At 42.9% G+C, this 19,710-nt stretch overlaps 2 protein-coding genes across 2 annotated transcripts in view; both read left to right on the top strand.

Moving 5' to 3' along the window:
* Positions 1-2,201: 2,201 nt before the first annotated feature.
* LOC141510117 (uncharacterized) lies at positions 2,202-9,623 on the top strand. The gene is made up of 2 exons (XM_074220120.1): positions 2,202-2,389; positions 7,916-9,623. The coding sequence occupies exons 1-2, from the start codon at positions 2,230-2,232 to the stop codon at positions 8,773-8,775; spliced, it is 1,020 nt and encodes a 339-aa protein (XP_074076221.1). The 5' UTR covers positions 2,202-2,229; the 3' UTR covers positions 8,776-9,623.
* A 1,247-nt stretch (positions 9,624-10,870) lies between these two features.
* Positions 10,871-19,710, top strand: part of LOC141510115 (uncharacterized) — a 29,922-nt gene continuing 21,082 nt past the window's right edge. The window contains exons 1-2 of the mRNA XM_074220118.1: positions 10,871-11,512; positions 18,521-18,736. Of these exons, the coding sequence (XP_074076219.1) occupies positions 11,510-11,512; positions 18,521-18,736 (219 nt within the window). The 5' untranslated portion in view covers positions 10,871-11,509. The remainder of the gene's footprint in view (positions 11,513-18,520; positions 18,737-19,710) is intronic.

Below are 19,710 nucleotides of genomic sequence, written 5' to 3'. Positions count from 1 at the left end.
AGGGATTTTCATGAACTGATGCTGAGTGAGATGAGCAGAACCAGAAGAACATTGTAAACCCTGATAGCAACATGGGGGTGATGGTCAACCTTGATGGATTTGCTCCTTCCATCAGGGCAACAACCAGGGACAATTTCAGGTTATCTGTGATGGAGAATACCATCTGTATCCAGAGAAAGAATTGTGGAGTTTGAACAAAGACCAAAGACCAGGCGGCTAGGTGGCACAGTGAATAGAGCACTGGCCCTGGAGTCAGGAGGACCTGAGTTCAAATCCGGCCTCAGACGTGGCCTTGGGCAAGTCACTTAACCCCATCTGCCTTGCAAAAAAAACTAAAAAAAACCCCAACAAGACCAAAGACTGTCAACTTTAATTTAAAAAAAAAAAAACAAATGTTATCTTATGTAACTTTGTAATCTCTTATACTTTCTGTTTCTTCCTTAAGGATAGGATTTCTCTCCCATCACATTCAACTTAGATCAATTTCTGTAGGGGTAGGGGGGAGGGGTGGGGGGGAGGGAAGCAAGATTAGGGGAAAAATTATAAAATTCAAAATAAATAAATAAAATAATAATAATAATAAAGAGGGGCAGCTAGGTGGCATAATGGATAAAGCACCGGCCCTGGAGTCAGGAGTACCTGGGTTCAAATCCGGTCTCAGACACTTCATAATGACCTAGCTGTGTGGCCTTGGGAAAGCCACTTAACCCCATTTGCCTTACAAAAACCTAAAAAAAAATGCTGGCTAGCATCAACTCTTCATGGAATTTTCTTTGTAACACATTTCTTTTGTTTGTTCTAATGAGGAAGACATTTCACTTCACCTTTTCTCTTCCACCTCTAGATATCCTCATACATTTCTTCCTCCATGCTTCAGTTTCCACTTTTAAGTTACTGAGGGTTGGACAAGGTGAATTTGAAGTCTCTTTCAGCTCTAAGTCTTATGACTTTTGATGGTTTAGGAGGTGGTGACATTCAAAGATGTGGTTATGGACTTCACTCTGTATAAATGGGTCCTCTTAGACCATCCTCAGAAGGAGCTGTACAAGGAGGTCATGCTGGAGATTTTCCAGAACCTGCTGTCCCTGGGTAAGGACACTTTTCCTGGTCACTCTCAGGCTCCATTCCCTAATGTACAGGGTTTGGAGCAAATATTTATTAGTTCTTAGAAAGACTAAAGTACTGGTCTCCTCCAAGAGACAGGGTCCACCTGCTGCCTGGTTTTCTTATAAAAGTCTTTGAGTTGTCTCTCGAGGAGCTGAGGGTGTCCTTTGATACTCCTGAAACTTTCTCTTACTGGTTCGATATTGAAGAATCTCAGACTTGGAACTAATCTGAGGCTGTATCAAGTCTGACCTCTCCCTAAAAAGGAAGTTTATCTGCCAAGTCTCTGAAAACTGTTTGGGCAGCATTTTGCCAGGAGATGGGCAATGCAGGGAAACCCTTTCTTCTTTGGGTTGGGTCTGGTCTTTGAAAAGTTTTTCTTGATAACAACCACAAGTTTGTAAGTTAGTGCTCCTAGTCTTACTCTCAGAAGCCTGCTAAAGCAAGTGTGTCCTTGTTCTTCCCTCTTACCTCCCTAGAACTCCAGTGCAAAGGATGGGAAAGGAAGGGAATAAGCATTTCTCTATATTTTCTATATCTCAGGCACTGTGCTAAAAGCTTTTCCCTTTTTTTTACAAATATCATATTTTTTTTCTTACAACATGACTGTGATGGGCTGGCTAGGTGGCATAGTGGATAAAGTACTGGCCTTGGAGTCAGGAGTACCTGGGTTCAAATCCGGTCTCAGACACTTAATAATGACCTAGCTGTGTGGCCTTGGGCAAGCCACTTAACCCTGTTTGCCTTGCAAAAAACAAAAAAACAAAACAAAACAAAACAAAAAAAAAACAACATGACTGTGAGTTAGATGATACTATTATTCCCATTTTACAGTTGAGGAAACTGAGGCAAACAAGTTAAGTGACTTGACTGGGGCACTTAGCCAATAAGTGTCTCAAATCAGATTTGAACTCAGAACTTCCTGAATCCAGGGCCAAGAGTCTCTCTACTGGCCTTTTAACATCTGAATATTGAAATCAACTCATCCTCCTCTGAAGGAAGTAGAGAAAATAGAATTTTCTGATTCTAAATTGGCTTTCAGAAGATGCCCTTCCCATCCCTCATCAAAATTCCCAACAGTAAATATCATGGAAAAGGTTCTTGAGGAGTCCTGGGAACCATCCTATGACCTTTCTCACGCCACCTTTCCCTAAAGAGAATAAATTACAAGCTGTTCTGCATCCTTTTCCCTCCTTATTCCTCATGGCCAGGACTTGCAGTTCCCAGAGAAAATTTGATCTCCCGTGGAAGCTGGAGCAAGAAGACCCCAGAACCTCCTGTGCAGGTGAGTAAGGTGAAGAAAGCAGGTGTATGAGGGTTGTTATCCCATGTCTCAGGGAGGGGAGTGCCAGACTAGGGGTCATGAACACTGGACTTCCAATTCTTTTTCAGATGCTTTTTAGCTGTGGGTTCCTGGGCAAGTTACTGAACCTCAGTTTCCCTTCCATGGGCTTTTGCTTCCCTTCCTGTGCTAAAGCTCTGATCTTATAAGATCTATTGTCTGGAACTTTGAGTCATGGAACTCTCCTGAAAGTATCCAGAAGGGGCTCAGGTTCTCTAATGCCAGCTCTTCAAGTTAACAAGCATTTATTAGGTGCATACTAGATGCCAGGCCTTGTGCTAGGTTCTGGGCATTGAAAGATTAGTAAAGGACATCCTTTGTCTCAAGGAGTTCACAGTCTAGTGAGGAAAACAGCATGGACAGAACCATGTACGACACACTATCGACAGGATAAACTGGAGCTAGTCAAGGGAGGAAAGACGCTTAGATTAAGGAGGAGTGGAAGAGCCTCACTGTGGAGGGTGGGCTTAAACTAGGGCTTCAGAGAAGTCAGGGGAGCCTTCTAGGCTGGAGGGGCAGCCTAGGAAAAACCCATGGAGATTTGAGATGGTTTGTCCTATTGAAGGAAATGAAAGGAAACCTTTAGGACTGGATTAAAGCCCATGAGGAGGGGAGTAGGGTAAAAGAAGACTGGAGAGGGGCAGGTGATGGAATGTTCTTAGAGTTCAGTGGAGGATTTTATATATCATCCTGGGGCCAGGGAGCCAGGGCATGTTATTGAGGAGGCAGAGAGGAGCTTTAGGAAGATGAATCTGACAGCTGGGTAGAGCATTGCCTGATCTAGGGAGAGATTTGAAGCAATGAGACCAAATAGCAGGTTTTTGCAATACCTCAGGTGTGAGGTATTGGGGTCTAAACTCAGAAACTGGCAGGTTTAGGAGAGAATGAGGTATATTTATATATATATATATATGTGTGTATATATGTATATATATATGTATGTATATACATATACATACATATATATATATACATATATACACATATATATATATATATATGTATATATATATATATATATATATATATGTATGAGATGTAACAAAGGTGGAGGTATGGGGATTTTCCAAATGGGGGGAGGTGGGATGGGAGGGGATAGTAGGAATTTGAAAGATGATGAGGAGTAGATGACATCTCTTTTATGAGCCTGGACAATCGGAAGGGTGACCTGGTTTTGGAAAACAGGAAGATGGGAGGATTGGGGGGAAGAGTTAATGAGTATTGTTTTGGATGTGGCAGGAGGAGAACCCAAAGAGAGAGCGTCAACAAAACATAGAGACTAAAGTGTCAAGGAGAAGGGGATGTGAGTTTCAGAATTTGCAAGGTCAAGAATGATGAAGATTGGGAAAAAGGCTTTTTGTTTTAACAGTTAAATTTAATTAGCCATTAAGAGGTCATTAGTAACTTTGGAGGGAGATGTTTCAATTGAATAGTAAAGTTGGAAGCCAGACTGTAGAGTTTTGTAAGAAATAAGAGCAAAGGAGTTGGAGACCCCAAGTGTAGATCCTCTAGATGGTTAGGCATGAAAGGGAAGAGAGATACAGGATATCAACTGGGCATGGATGGATCAAAGAAGGGTTATTTTAGGACTGTGAAGAAATGGTTTCATTCAATCCAGTAGAAATGGACATTGAAAATTAGTGAGAAAATGGGAGATGGAGGCGGCTAGGTGGCATAGTGGATAAAGCACTGGCCTTGGAGTCAGGAGTACCTGGGTTCAAATCCAGTCTCAGACATTTAATAATGACCTAGCTGCGTGGCCTTGGGCAAGCCACTTAACCCCATTACCTTGCAAAAGCCTAAAAAAAAATGGAGATGGTAAAATAGGGAATATATTGGAGGAGTAGATGAGGCATATTCTTGAAAAAAACAGATAAAGGAGGAAAAGAAGACTCGGATTTTTGTAAGATGAGGTGGAGCTGAGAGAACTCTTGGTAAATGTCCTATTTTGTCAGTGAAATGTGAGGCCAAGTTCTCAACTCTGGGGGTCGGTGGGAGCAAGCTGAGGAGGAATGAGAAGCTCTGGAAGAGCTGCTATAAGTGGAATAGGGCGTTACACCGGGCAATGTCAAAGTTTGCCTTACCACAGAGTCTAGCCAAGTTTATGTAACCTCAACATGTCGTGAACTAGGGCAACAAAAAGTTTCATGCTTTTCTCTTTTCATCTAGCAGCGCATGAATAGGAGTGAAGCCCTATATCTTTCCAAGTAATCCAGTGTCAAGGCTTGTGTAAATCATCCACCTAAGTGCTCTTCCTGATCTTTATGGTCCAGTCTTTCTTTCCATTCTTGGAGAATCATTGGCCAGATGCATATGAGTGACTACCAGGCTATGTTTAGGAAGGAGGGAGTTAGAGAATCCCAGGCGTTCCATGGCAGGAGACCCTCCAGCCTTTGTGATCTCCCGTATTTGGTCTGGTCAGGTCCCATCCACATTAGAACTGGACAAAGGTAACTCCTTGTAGATTATAAAGTGACAGGAGGAGACAAGCAGGACCGAAGCCAGAACCTGCATGTGAGCAAAGGAGATGCCAGGGATTGTGGTAGAAGTTAAAGTCTTTTATCAGCCCTGGGACAAGATGGTCCATCAATAAACATTTCTTATTCTAGGTGTTGTGCTAAGTTCTCAAAGAAAGACAAAGGCAGCTCTGTTGTCAAGGAGCTCACAGTCTAGTGTAAAAACATGGAGGTGGCTTGAGAAAATGCAACAAATCATGAAGCTCAGTCTTAGCTAATGCAGGCAAAAAAGAGTATTTTGGTGAAGAAATGCATTAAATTCAACAGAGTCATAAATAAATAAAAGGTGAGAGGAAAATGACAGTTCAAAAGGGAGAGCTAGTTCATTATAATGTAGTGCCCTATATGGGCCAAAACTTTACAAATATAATTTGATCATGTGGCTCTGGAATCATCTGGAAAATGTTCTTCACAGATGAATAAAATGGGAAATGAGGAGAATTTGACAAATTATGTTGTTTGAGTTGGAAAGATTTTTTAGCTCTCTCTTTCGATAACAAAATGTTAGGTACTTTAGGAAAGATATAATTTTCTGTTGGTTAATGACAAATTGTATATTAAACCTAAATGTACTTTAAGGTTAATTGCACTTTTTTTTTTTTTACACAATGCTTATATGTTTAAAAAACCTTTTCTAAGGGAAGTGTGTCTCCATATATAATTTTCTTCTTTGCCACCAGCACACTGCCTATACTCTCACAAAAACTCTTTTGATTGACTGGACCGTGTTGCCAGCCTACTAGATTGGAGAGTATTAACATAAGTGGAAGATAAGTTCAGATCAGAAAGTAGCCATAAGTCTGTAATGAGAGGCAATATAAAGACTGTTTTTATAGAATGCTTGGGATATTCCATGATGGATTCAAAATGGCTTGTGATATGCTCATGGTTTTCAAAAAGCCTGCCATCTGTGCAAATATTTGTAACATCTTGATTTGGTGATTAATCTCAAGGAATCTGGGAATGCAGGAACTACTCTGGTGTCTTAGACATGAGTTCAGAAAAAATAGAGAGATCACCAGGGAAATTAAACTATAGATAAAATATTTAGTTATATATGTCAGAAATGTCACCTCTATGGCCATTTATTGAATACAAAATAAGAAAAATTGAATACAATACTGAAAATTGCTATACAGTAACAGAACCATTGTTCACCTTAGCATATGAAATTTATTAAGAATGACTGCAGAGGTGGCTAGGTGGCACAGTGGCTAGAGCACTGGCCCTGGAGTCAGGAGTACCTGAGTTCAAATCTGGTCTCAGACACTTAATAATTACCTAGCCATGTGGCCTTGGGCAAGCCACTTAACCCCATTGCCTTGCAAAAACCTAAAATAAAAATAAGAATGACTGTGATAATGTGTCAAAATTGGACAATAAAGAGAAAGAGGAAGAACCATGATCCAGTAAAAAATATAGTCAACAAGTGACATTTGAAGAAAGGATTGAAAGTGCAATGGAGGTCCAGCAAAAGAATAGCAAGAGGGGCGGCTAGGTGGTGCAGTGGATAGAGCAGTGGCCCTGGAGTCAGGAGTACCTGGGTTCAAATCCAGCCTCAGACACTTACTGATGACCTAGTTGTGTGGCCTTGGGCAAGCCACTTAACCCCATTTTCCTTGCAAAAACCTTTAAAAAAAAAGGATAGCAAGAGGAAAGGGATTGGGGGGTGGGGGAGGGGATAAATGATTGTCACATCCCTTTTGGGACAGACATTCAGATCCTGGCCCTGAGGAGTTGAGTACCTTATCTGAACCTCAGGAAAAGATGTAAGACTTCACTACTCAAAGGCATCCTTTCTCCAAAAGTATGACACCAACAGTCAATGTAGAAAGCCATGATCTGGACTCTGGGAATCCTCCAAAAGATGCCCACAGAGCCACTCAAGGACAATGACGCAGAGGCACACTTTTAAGAAGAAAGATCATTGCCAGAAGACTGGGCTGGACCTAATTGCATCAGGGATCATTCTGAGACCTTCTATTCCAGTGTGAGTTGTTGATCTCTTCCTTATTATCAAGGAACTTACCTGCATCTTCCCAAAGGAACTATTTTTCTAACATTGAATACAAACTGGTAATCACCATTTTTAATAAGCATAATGAATTTAACTAGAGGATGTGGCAAAATTTTAAGTTTAAGAAAATCCAGGGGTGGCTAGGTGGCGCAGTGGATAAAGCACCAGCCCTGGAGTCAGGAGTACCTGGGTTCAAATCCTTTCTCAGACACTTAATAATTACCTAGCTGTGTGGCCTTGGGCAAGCCACTTAACCCCATTTGCCTTGCAAAAAACCCCTAAAAAAAAAAAAAGGAAAAGAAAATCCAACCAAATTTGCATTTGAGTAATGTCTGAATTCCAATAAATTAATTCTTTATATGAGTTCATGAACTCATACTTGTATAACAATACCACTAAAAATGACATTATAGTAATGCCAAGCATACTACTTCCATTGGGCACTTGTCAAAACTGTGCTTACCCCATGCTTTGTACACATGCTTATAAATACAAACAAGTGAATAATCAATAATAAAATAGTTCCTAGTACTGTGGACAGAGCATGGCCAATTACAGGATGAGTTTGAGTCTTGGTTACAGGGATGTTGGTCAGGTCACTCTATCAGTATAAGATCATGGCTTGAGTAGGGAATGTCTTGAGAATGTTGATCCTGCTTGTGTTGTTATATGTTGTGAGGATCCAATGTTATTGTATCTGGTGTTACTGTATATGAAGCTCTTTGTAAATTAAATTATTCTGAGAATGTGAACTAGTGGCATTTTCAAATGATTGACACTGCCCATTTAATTTTAAAAATTTACAATCAGATAACTTTCAATGGAGGGAAGAGGATATATTTGTATACAGTGTGTATCTGCCACTACGTATATACATCTATCTATCTATCTATCTATCTATCTATCTATCTATCTATCTTTGTTTGTTTACTTCAGATGGAGAGACTAAGCTTGAAAAGAGGAAGGCTGTTGCAAAGCTTAGCATTTCATTGGAAGAATCAGGACAACAAAGATTCATGAAAAATGGTCACTGTGACTTCAGTTTGAGAGAAATCTGTGACTCTGATAATAAGACAGGAAAAAAACAAAAGAATAACTATGATTTTGATAAAGCTGGAAATTGTTTCAAACAATATTCAGTCCTAATTCATTGTAAGAAAATTACTTCAGGGAATGACTATTTTCAGGAAAATAAATACAGGGAATGCTCTACTAAATTGGTAGAGGTTGTTGAGTCACATGAAGAGCCTCCTGAAGTGCAGACTTTTCAATGTGAGATGGCCTTCAGCTTGACTTCAGATCTAATTAGACCTCAGAAAAGACATATTGGAGAAAAACTTTATATCTGTAATGAAGATGAAAAATCCTTCAATTGTAATTCAAAGCTCATTGACCACCAGAAAATGCACAAGGAAAAGAAATGCTATGGATGTAATGAATGTGGTAAGGCATGCCTCATTTCCCATCAGAGAATTCAGACTAGAGAGAAATCTCCTGAGTTTCATCAATGTGGTAAAACTTTTAGTGAAAACTCATCCTTCATTTTCCATCAGAGAAGACACACTGGAAAGAAACTTTATGAATGTACTCATTGCAGGAAAACTTTCAGACAAAAGTACAGTCTTTCTGAACATCAGAGAATTCACACTGGAGAGAAACCTTATGAATGTAATCAGTGTGGAAAGAGCTTCAGACAGAGCTCCAACCTTGCTGAACATAAAAGAATCCACACTGGAGAAAAACCTTATGAATGTAATGAATGTGGAAAGTTTCAGACACAGCTCAAGCCTTGTTAGTCATCAGAAAATCCACACAGGAGAGAAACCTTATGAATGTTATCAGTGTGGAAAGACTTTCAGATGCAACTCCAAACTTGCTCTGCATCAGAGAATCCACACTGAGTAGAAACTTTATGAATGTCATCAGCGTGGAAAGGCTTTCACAAACACCTCCCATCTTGCTCTGCATCAGACAGTTCACACCAGAGAGAAGCCTTATCAATGTAGTAATCAGTGTGGTAAAACCTTCCGGCAATAATTGTCTCTTATTTCCCACCGAAGAATTCATAATAGATGGAAGTCTCATCACTGTACTTCATGAAGAAGGCAATCAAATGGAGTCCAGAGCTTGTTAGATATCAGAAGATTCGTTCTGGGGACATGTTCTATTTCAACTGGGAAGGTCTTCAGTCAAAGATTATTTCTTACTTTATAGCAGAAGACCCAGAGTGAACACATATGAGTATGCTCAAAAAGGGCAGGCCTTTAGATGGAAGAGGAGGGTCCCTAGACATCAGAATATTCACACTGGGAAAAGCAATGATTTTTGGAAAGCCTTGACAGGGAGCTCATACTTCACTGTACCACGGAGAAATTATGCTAGAGATAAACTTAGGCATCTAATTAAAAAGGGAAGACTTCTTGCTTGAGCAAAACAATGAAATATTGTTTTTCAGTAGTTTGATAATATTCCATAGCATTATATACTGTACTTGATCAGCCATGTCCTGGGTGATTAGGATTTGTTTCTTGTTCTTTGTCACAAAAAGTTCTGGCATAAATATTTTGCTAACTGGCGGACATTTGTTTTTGTAATGATTTCTTGAGGCTGGTGGGTGACACAGTGGATAGAATGCTATTCCTGCAGCCAGAAGATCTTGTTCAGATTCGTCTATGTATTAGCTGTATGACCTGGTCCAAATCACAATAGTTTATCATTGCCTCCGTTTTCCCTGTCTTTTTTTTGGGGGGGGGGGGTTGCAAGGCAAATGGGGTTACTTGGCTTGCCCAAGGCCACACAGCTAGTTCATTAAGTGTCTGAGGCTGGATTTGAACTCAGGTCCTTCTGACTCCAGGGCAGGTGCTCTATTCACTGTGCGACCTAGCTGCCCCCTTCCCTAGCTTTTGTAGAATGTGTATTACTAATATCATGAGCTTATTTTCCTTTTCACCTAGAAAGATGAGTTCAGAATCTAAAAGTAAAATTTGTCATTTTGAGGGACACTAAGAATAGGATTGCCCTTTCCTCCCCCCTCCCACGAAGAGGCCAGAACAACAGGAAGGCCAAGTTTCATGACATACTCAATTTTTTTAATATCTCAAGAAGAAAATCAAGCCATAAGTGGAAATCGCTTCACCTGGAAGCCTGCCGGATTACGCATGCATGTATACGTGTAAAAGAGAAGGGATGGGTTCCATTTAGTGATCAATGTGATAAGCACAGCAGAACGGGCTGCTTTTATTTTGTGGTTGTAAACTTTAAAACACGAAGTGAAATACTGCCCATTCCCTTTGTGCCAGGTCTGAGGGCTCTCTGTCTCTCTCTGCCCAGGGCCGGGGGCTCTCGCGGGCTTTGGTGCCCACAGAAGCCTCTGCTCTCGTTGGGCCGCAGACCCCGCCCCCCAGCAGCCAGGGGCCCGCAGTGAGAGGATTGGTCTGTTTGGGGGGCGCCCCCTGGCTTGTGGTCTGGGGGTCACGACGACGGGGCAGACCCCAGCCCTGGCAGGAGCGGGGGTCGGTCCTGAGGACGGATTCACCCTGAAAAGGACCATGGGGAGGGCCGGGGTCCGGGAGACAGAAGCTGGGGGGCGCTGGGGGAAGGGGCACCAAGGGCACATTCCGAGACTGGGGGGCCGGGCACCTGCTCTTGGTTGGGGGGGGCCCTGGCTAGGGCCAGCGGGCACCCCCTCCCCACACCAGGCCCGGTGGGATAGCGGTGGCCCCGGCGTGGGCTCGGGAGGAAGCGGAAGTGGAGCGCGGCGCGGGGGCTTCTGGGAAATGTAGTCCCGGGACCCCCAGGAGCCCAGGCTGCGGAAGGAAGGGGCGGGGCCGCCGGAAGGCTGGGGGAGGGGAGGAGGAGCGCCCCCTTCCGCCCCGCCCTCTGCCCCCGCGCCTGCGCGCTGTCCTGGGGGGCGCCCAGGCGGGGCTCCCTGGGGGGCTCAGGAGGGGGCCCCGGGCCCGCAGGGCGGGGCTGTCCTTCTTCCTCCGTTTCCATCTGGTGTGAACTAGACAAGGAAGGCCGCGGGGAGGAGCCCGGCTGGCAGCTCCCGGGGGGCACAGCCCTGCCAGGGAGACCTCCTACCCAGCACTTGGGCTGCCCTGCCCGGAGAGGGCCCGCCCGCGCTGCTGTGCCGCCGGGAAGGGATTCGGCCTTGTGGAGGGCGCCGCAGCTCTGCCCCAAGGCCTCTCTGTGCCAGGATGGGGGCAGGCCGCCCTTTGTGGCGGCAAGCACCCGAAAGCGGAGGGCATCCTCGTCCAGTGGGGGACGGGCCACCAGGCTGAGGCCCAGGCCCGCAGCTAGTGCCAGCCAGTACCCCGCACCAGCGGCCCCTCCCGATGCCCAAGGAGCCCGCGTGCCCGGAGCGGCCTTTAGGGCGATTAGTAAATGACGGACAAAATCTCCCAGTCTGTAAGGGTGTCTTCCCGCTGACCGGACCACCATCACCGCCATCCTGACTGAAGACATTTGAAGAGGAGGTTGGCTAAGAGTCCCCCCGGGTTCCTCCTCACTGCTAGCAGCTACAAGTATTTCATGGTAAAAGTATTATTCTTGGTGCTGCACCGGCCCTGGAGTCAGGAGGACCCGAGTTCAAATCCGGCCTCACACACTTCATAATTCCCTAGCCGTGTGGCCTTGGGCAAGCCACTTAACCCCATTTGCCTTGCAAAAAAAAAAAAAAAACAACCCTAAAAAAGTATTATTTTTTTAGTTTTTGCAAAGCCACGAGGTTAAGTGACTTGCCCAAGGTTACACAGCTAGGGAATTATGAAGTGTCTGAAGCTGGATTTCAACCCGGGTCCTCTTAGTAAAATTAGTCTTACATCTTGGTATAGTCTGTAACAAAAGTTCTGACAGAATCAAACTGAATTTGAGGTAAATGGGTAGCGAATGAGATCATAAAGATAGACTATACAAGGGCAAAGATTCCATTCACAATAGAATAGAGTCCTGAGTGGGGGCAAGGCAAAAGCCTAGTCTTTAGGTAAGGTTTTTCCCAGAACAAAATTGTCTTTGTTGTTGTTTGTCCCTCCTTTTCAAAAAGAATCAGAGTTATCACAAGGTGATTAAATGAAGTAGTCTTGCACAGATATCAGACTCACTTTCCCAGGGTCATCCAAGTCTAGCATCCAGACATAAGTCAAGGTGATTGGCAATGACCCCAGATGCAGGGAATGACCTTGGCGTCTCTGATGTCTGACCAAACTCCAACCACTCCACATTGCCTGCTTTTACCACTTTCATAGCCATTGGGACAAATTGCTGTCATCTTTCTATTCCATTGGGAGAAGTCTTCACTTCTTGGGGTAGACATCCCCCTAATTCACCAACAGACTTGAGACTTGTCACTTATCCCCAACCTGTTTTAGCTTCTCTGTTGGATTGCCAGGGTGTGGCTGCCACACATGCTACTGCTTTGTGGTATCACAGGTGGGTGTTGAGGACCAGGTAGACCAAATAACGGATGAACAGTCCTGAAAAGAGCCCGCAGCCCCTCACCACAGGTGCTAGTCCTCCTTACCTCCCTGAATGCAGGTGGGAAAGTATTCAATCCATGCCAACTTGAGTCTTAAAAGTAGAATTAAAATTGAGTTTCAATTTTACAACTGTGAGAAAGGATGAGCAGCATGATTTCAGAAAAAAATGTATTCTATGTGCTGATGCAAAGTGAAGTGAAGAAACTAGGAGAACATTGAACCCAATAATAGCAATATTTTGTAACAATAATCAACTGTGAAAGACATAGCTAATCCTATCAATACAAAGATAAATGACGTTTATGAAGTACTCGTGATAAAAATGCTATATACAACTTGGGAGAGAATTGTTCGACTCTAACACACTTTTCTCTTTTTCTCAACATGTTAATATGATATACATAAAATATAAAATTCATATATATGTATATATATATAAAATGACTCAAGGATTTCTTGCCCTCTCAATGAGTGGAGAAGGATCAAGGGGGATACAGAACTTGGAACTCAAAATTAAAATTAAAATTAAAAATTAAAAAATGAGAAAACTTCCTGTTTATAGTTTTTGCCCATAAGTTTATTGGAGAATGGGGTCATTCTTAATTAAATTGCATATGTTTTTCTATACCTTGCATAGTGTCTTTATCAGAGAAACTTCCTGAAAATCTCTTCCCCATTTGATTCCCTTTCAATTTTCATAAGTGATCAAAATTTTATAGTCTGAGATCTCTCACTTTTAGGGGGACAAGTTCCTCCCTCATCTATAATTGTAAAATGTATTTTCTTTGTGTTCCTTTCAATTGTTTGAGGTAAGCTTTTCATAATTAAGGTATGTATTCAGCTACAGCTAATGTTTGTTGCTCTATGCCTACATTCTACCTGATTGCTTTTCAGTTTCTCCAGTATCTTGTGTAATTACTAAGTCCTGGCTTCTCATTGGAGGTCTTTGGATTTGTTGAACCAGGGTTCTTTCATTCATTTTCTTTTGCATATAACGCTCCCAATTTTTTCACTGTCTTTCTACATTTTTAATGTTTTACAAAACAATAATAGCTCCCATTTACGTAGTGATTTAATGTTTTCAAAGCACTTAACTGATATTATCTCATACTCTAATCAACTCTGAAATGTAGGTAATATTCTCCCTATTCTACAGATGTGAAGGGAAAGGTCGGAATAAGTTGCCCAGGGTCATATAGCTGGTAAATATCAGAGCTTTGATTTGAACTCTGGTCTTCTGGCTCCAGACACAGAACTCATCCACTGAGTCACCTAGTTACCTAAAGAAATCATTAGCAAAATAAATGTCCAACAGATTACAAATATTTATAGCAGGACTTTTGTGTTATGAAAAAACTAGAAACAAAGTGAGTACGACTCATCTGAGAAATGACTAAAGAAGTGATGGTATAGAAATGCTATGGAATATTATTGAAGAGTAATGACAACTGTTAAGATGTCAGAGAAGAATTCATTACATTGATAGGGGTTTTTTGTACAGTATGAAATTCCATATGTGAAATTTCATGCATTTAAGGAGGCCTTCCCTTCATCAATAAGGTCCATAGATGTTATCTCCATCAGGATTTCTACAGTGAACTCTCACATATGAGTTCTAACTAAAGACCTTCCCATAGCCATTGCTTTGATGAGGCTTCTATCCAGTATTCTAATATCCATTGACCTCCTCCAGTCAGTAAAAGGATTGTCCCCAGTAAGCCCATTCATGAAAATAAATCCTCTGATGTAAATAAGAGGTAATCTCTGACTAAAGGTCCTCCCACACTGAGTCCATATAAGGCTTGTCTCCAGAATGAATTTTTTTGTTATCCTAGCTTGTGTGGGTCAGCTAGGTGACACTATGGATAGAGAACCTGGTCAGGAAGATCTGAGTTCAAATCCAGTCTCAGACACTTACTAGCTGTGTGAACCTGTTTGCCCCAGTTTTCTCATCTGTAAAATAAGCTGGAGAAGGAAATGACAAATCGTGCCAATATTTTTGCCAAGAAAATCCCAAATGGGGTCACAAAGAGTGAGATATACTGAACAATAAGAACAAGCTCTGTAAGCTATTTGGTTGTTTTTCTTCATTTATGGCAGTGATAAGAGTTCAATCTAGTATGAATTCTCTGATGGCAAATAAGGGAGGACTATTGTGTATAGACTTTATTACATTGATTACATTCATAAAGTTTCTTTCCAGTGTGTGAATTTTTTTTTTTTTGAGGCAAATGGAGTTAAGTGGCTTGCCCAAGGCCACACAGCTAGGCAATTATTAAGTGTCTGAGGCTGGATTTGAACTCAGGTACTCCTGACTCTAGGGCAGGTGCTCTATCCACTGCACCACCTAGCCGCCCCTGAGTGTGTGAATTTTCTGACATCCAATGTACCTTCTCAATACATATATAAACTATTTCCGTAAGAGGGGGAAGGTGATTTAAGAAGTTTGTTAATGGGGGCAGTTAAGCTGTGGCTAGGTGGCGTAGTGGATAGAGCATTGGCCCTGGAGTCAGGAGGACCTGAATTCAAATATGACCTCAGTCACTAATTGCCTAGCTGTGTGACCTTGTGAAAGTTTCTTAACCCCATTGCCCCTGAAATAATTAAAAAAAAAAGTAAAAAAGAAGTTTGTTAATAACAAAGAAATTATTTTTATGATTTTTCTGGCCACTAATTTAGAAACTTATAAAAATTATAACTGGAATAAGTTATGCCTTTGAACCAACTTAGTTCCAACAGACCTCAAATTTTAGTTTTATGGGTTCATATGTAATACCTTAAGATCTCTCTATGCTGGAGACTTTCAATGGTCTGTGTTTTTTTGGGTTTTGAAGGAACAATCATGTATTCATGGTATGGGTATATGGAATGTGTTGTTTTTTCCCCCACTTCTATTGATAGATTTTTGCTTCAGGATAGATGTAAATTAGAAAAAAAGGGCAAAGTAAGACCTTGAATGTACTTAAGGACTAAAGACTAATATTTTAAATAGTAAGTGCTACTGCAACAACATGAAAAAATTAGTAACTGTATCTTGTCCTCAGCTGATTAGCAAAACTTGCTATTTGAGGAAAAATATCTTGGAAAGATATACATCATTTGGTATTGTTCTGAGTTCTGAATTCAGGTGTAATTGAATTATCTTTACATCAGTAAACTACCATTTAAGGGAAATGTCATGAATTTGCTCAAAATGAGAAGTACTTCATGTTGCTTCCCGTACCTGTTGAGAAGACAATCTTACAAAAGTAATGGCGGTTTGAATCAGTTTTCCCATTGTGCTGTTTCCTTTATGAATAGGAATGTTTCCCACCTTGTTCATCCTGAGTCTAATAATACTCTGTGAATAATGTGGAACTTTGCTATATGATTGGCTATTCCAAAATTTAACTGTGACTTACCTGTAAGTGAACAGAGCTAAGGAAGCTTTCTCCTCTTCAGGTCAGTTGGTACCATTGAAGGGGCAGTCTTGATATTGTTAGTCATGTCCCTCCCTCTTCCTTTCACAGCAAATTTGTAAAACCAGGGTAAGTGAATGGTAAAAGTGTCTGTGTGTGTGTGTGTGTGTGTGTGTGTGTGTGTGTGTGTTATCTCATTGTTTTAATACTTAAATATCTAAGTTATTGATCATGTGATGCATCTATGAAACCGTATTGTTTTTATTTTACTATTCTGAATTGGTGAATTAGGCATCAATTTGTTGATCTAAGCATTAAGGAAAATGAATCAGTAGATCTGCCATCCAGTCCCTTATTAAAGAGTTATGTTTTCATGTAACATCAAGTCTGAACAGTATTCATCTCTTTTCTAGATGATTTGATGAGGAACGTAACTATTGTACATAGAGATTTCTATCTTCTCTCACTAGGATAAAGATGTGATATGATAAATATGTAAAACTTTTCAATGTTAGATAACATTTTTGGTTCCAAATTTTTAAAGAATTGGAATATATGACATTAGTTACCAATCGTTTCTATGGAGAATAGTGACAAAAGGTCAAGTAAACATCATGTTCCTGAATGACAGATACTTGCATTTTCTTTTGATCCTGAAGGCAATAAAGCAAATAAAAAGTACAGCAAAGTACTGAACTCCTAAATAAAGGTCCAATGAATTTACAGAGATGAATGAAGTTTCTGTGAATTTATTTTTTATCTAGGATATGCTGGCTTTCTGTATATTTTAATAATTTTCTATAAAATCTCAAATTTGAATTAAGGCTTTTTCATATCAAATTGATTTAAAAAAGTTGTAGACATACTTTTAAATGATGGTTTTCTTTTCCGGCTTTGAAAACTCTCTGATAATATGAAGGGACAGAAGGGCTTATTTTCCAAGCAGATGTAATATCTGCCCTGGGACCCAGGTGTCCTGACTTCCTGGCCTCCACTGGTCTGCCATTCCTTTTTTTTTTCCCAAGGCAATGGGGTTAAGTGGCTTGCCCAAGGCCACCCAGCTTGGTCATTGTTAAGGGTCTGAGGTCGGATTTGAACTCAGATCCTCCTGACTCCAGGGCCGGTGCTCTATCCACTGTGCCATCCAGCTGCCTCTGGCCTTCCATTCCTTAGGGAATTATAGCAAGATAGAGGGAAAGGTTTCCCCCATAAGGGGGCAAGTGTTTCCGGGTTGGAGGAGAGGGTTAGTTTGGGGTGGACACCCGCCAGGTGAATGAGGGACTTGGGGGAGGGGAATAGATGGGAGAATCAGGAGGGTCTGCGGGTGGTGGTTTGGAAGGAGCAGGGCAGAGCTGGAAGAAGGGGGGTGTGAGGCCCAGAGGGGAGCAAGGGAGGTAGTGGGAGGAGCAGGCTCCCAGATGACCATCTTGGCCCAAGTGGAATTTGAGCCCTTGGGTGGAGTTTGGCGTGGGGGGGGAGTCTAGACTATAAAAGGGGTTGTTCCAGTGGCCAAGGCATCGCACGTGACAGAGGGCAGGCCTTGGGGGGGGCTCTGGGCCTGGGAGCCGCCCCGCGATCTCCCTGTCTTCTTCATTTGGAGCTGCGCTCACTGTGCCTTCTCCCCCGGGAGCCCACATCCTCTGCCCACCGGAAGCCCCAGGTAGGTGCATCCGGCCGCAGCCAGGCAGCAGGAGGCACCAGCGGCTGCCAGCCCACTTTGGCCTCCTCCGCAGGGCTCCCCGGGCTGCCAGGGCCGCTGCTTCCCAAGGCTTTCTGGCCCTTGGGCCGGCTTCTGGGCCACCACCGCAGTCTGACCCCTGGGGCCCACTTGCACCCCCAGAGTCCCGCCTTCTGCCTCTCCATCAGGAAGCACATGTCCTGCCCCCCCCCCAGCCGCTGCTGAGAGAGCTCATTGTCCCCCCGGCAGCCGGGCTGTCTAAAGGACCCAGGAGTCCTGCTTCCTTGCCTGGGGCCCAGCTAGGGCCCAGGCACCCAAGCTCCAGCCTGGCCCCCCTCGTCTGCCCTGTAGTTCCCATATGGAGAGCCCCCCCAGCTGCTCATCCTAGAACAGTCATCCTGCTTTCCCAGCCTCAGTTGCCCCCTGGAATCTTTCCTTCACCGAGATGTTCCCTCCTTCCTCTCCGGGCTTTGTTTCACTGTCCTGCCTCCCACACCCTCCCTTACATTGAATCTATTGAACCCCAGATAAGCCTGTGTCTCTCTCAGACTTGCCCATCCCAGAGCCCTCTCCACTCTCAATCTTATCTAACTCCCCACCCTCCGGGATCTGTCAGTCTGAATTCTGTGTGTGTGAGTTGGGGAGAGAGGATGCAGGGAGGGACAAGGAGTAGGAGGGAGAGCTGAGTCAGGGGCCATGGAGGCTCAGCTGAGTCTCCTCCCATCTGGGATCCCAAAGTCCTTTGTTGTTTTTTTTTTTGTTTTTTGCAAGTTTAAGTGACTTGCCCAAGGTCACACAGCTAGGTAATTCTTAAATGTCTGAGGCTGGATTTGATTCCCTGACTCGGGGTGAGCGCTCGGCTACCCCTGCAAAGTCCTTTCTACCTTCTGAATCTCTGAAGGAGAATGAGGAAGAGGGAGTGGAGTGGAGAGAGAGGGGAAGTAGTGTTGTTCACATCATTTTCATTCCTGCTGTCTCCTTTCCTCTGTAGGTTGGACTCTTCCACTATGAGAACAGAGCCAGGGTCTTTGTAACTCCTGCGGGTCCTCCCTGTCTGCAAATCCTCCTGCTCAGGACGAAAAGGAAAAGACCTCTGTCCCTCTGGGATCCTTCTTCCTCCCCAGCTCAGTCTGCAGAGGACCAAGGCCTAGCCCAAGCAGGAATTCTAGAGAGAATGGCCCCTGGGAGCCACAGGTCCCCAGCCCAGGTGAGTGCAATCTGTCCACAGGCTTGATCAAGAGTAGCCAAGGATGCCATTTCCATAGACACAGAGGATTATGGCTGGCAGCAATCCATAGTGTAATAGGTTTGAAATTGAACGCAGTGGGGCAACACTGCCATTCTCTCTTTTTTCCCCCCATTTGAACTGGTTCATTGGTACTTTGGCTTCTCAAGTACTAACAATTCCTCCCTTCCACCTTGTTTTTTAAATTCACCTTAATTACAACTGAGTCACAAGGATGATCATTTCACTCACATCTTTGCTCTCTTTTTGCATGCCTAATACTCCTGACCCCACATACAACCTCTTTCCCTCCTTTTGATTTCCTTTAACCAACCTCACCCTTGAAGTAACTGAAGGTCCAGGAAACCCCTTCACTCAGTCTTGCCTGTACAGGCCTGGAACAAAGCCTTGAAGGCTGCCCTAACTCTTGGGTTTTTTTATTATTTTGAATTTTTTACAATTTTTTCCCTAATCTTGCTTCCCCCTCCACCCCCTGGAGAGGGCACTTTGCCAGTCTTTACATTGTTTCCATGGCATGCATTGTTGAATGTGATGAGAGAGAAATCATATCCTTAAGGAAGAAAAATAAAGTATTGTCCCTGGTTGTTGCACTGATGGAACGAGCAAGTCCATCAAGGTTGATCATCACCCCCATGTTGCTGTTAGGGTGTACAGTGTTCTTCTGGTTCTGGTCATCTCACTCAGCATCAGTTCCTGCACATCCCTCCAGGCTTCCGTGGATTCCTATCCCTCCTGGTTTCTAATAGAACAATAGTGTTCCATGATATACATATATCACAGTTTGCTAAGCCATTCCCCAATGGAAGGACATTTACTTGATTTCCAATTCTTTGCCACCACAAACAGGGCTGCTATGAATATTTTTGTACAAGTGATTTTTTTTATACATTACTAAAATATTGTTTAAAAGTAAATATAATACCCCCCCAAAAAAT

This window comes from Macrotis lagotis, chromosome 1, assembly GCF_037893015.1.
Source record: "Macrotis lagotis isolate mMagLag1 chromosome 1, bilby.v1.9.chrom.fasta, whole genome shotgun sequence".
Lineage (NCBI taxonomy): Eukaryota > Metazoa > Chordata > Mammalia > Peramelemorphia > Peramelidae > Macrotis > Macrotis lagotis.
The sequence above is the reverse complement of the archived record's forward strand: the minus strand, read 5'-3'. Positions and strand labels throughout refer to the sequence as shown.

Bases quoted from the DNA above. Each gene is read 5' to 3' on its own strand.
- LOC141510117 (XM_074220120.1), top strand. From the start codon at position 2,230: ATGACCTTTCTCACGCCACCTTTCCCTAAAGAGAATAAATTACAAGCT. The intron at 2,390-7,915 runs GTGAGTAAGGTG...TGTTTACTTCAG, and splicing joins CCCCAGAACCTCCTGTGCAG to ATGGAGAGACTAAGCTTGAA.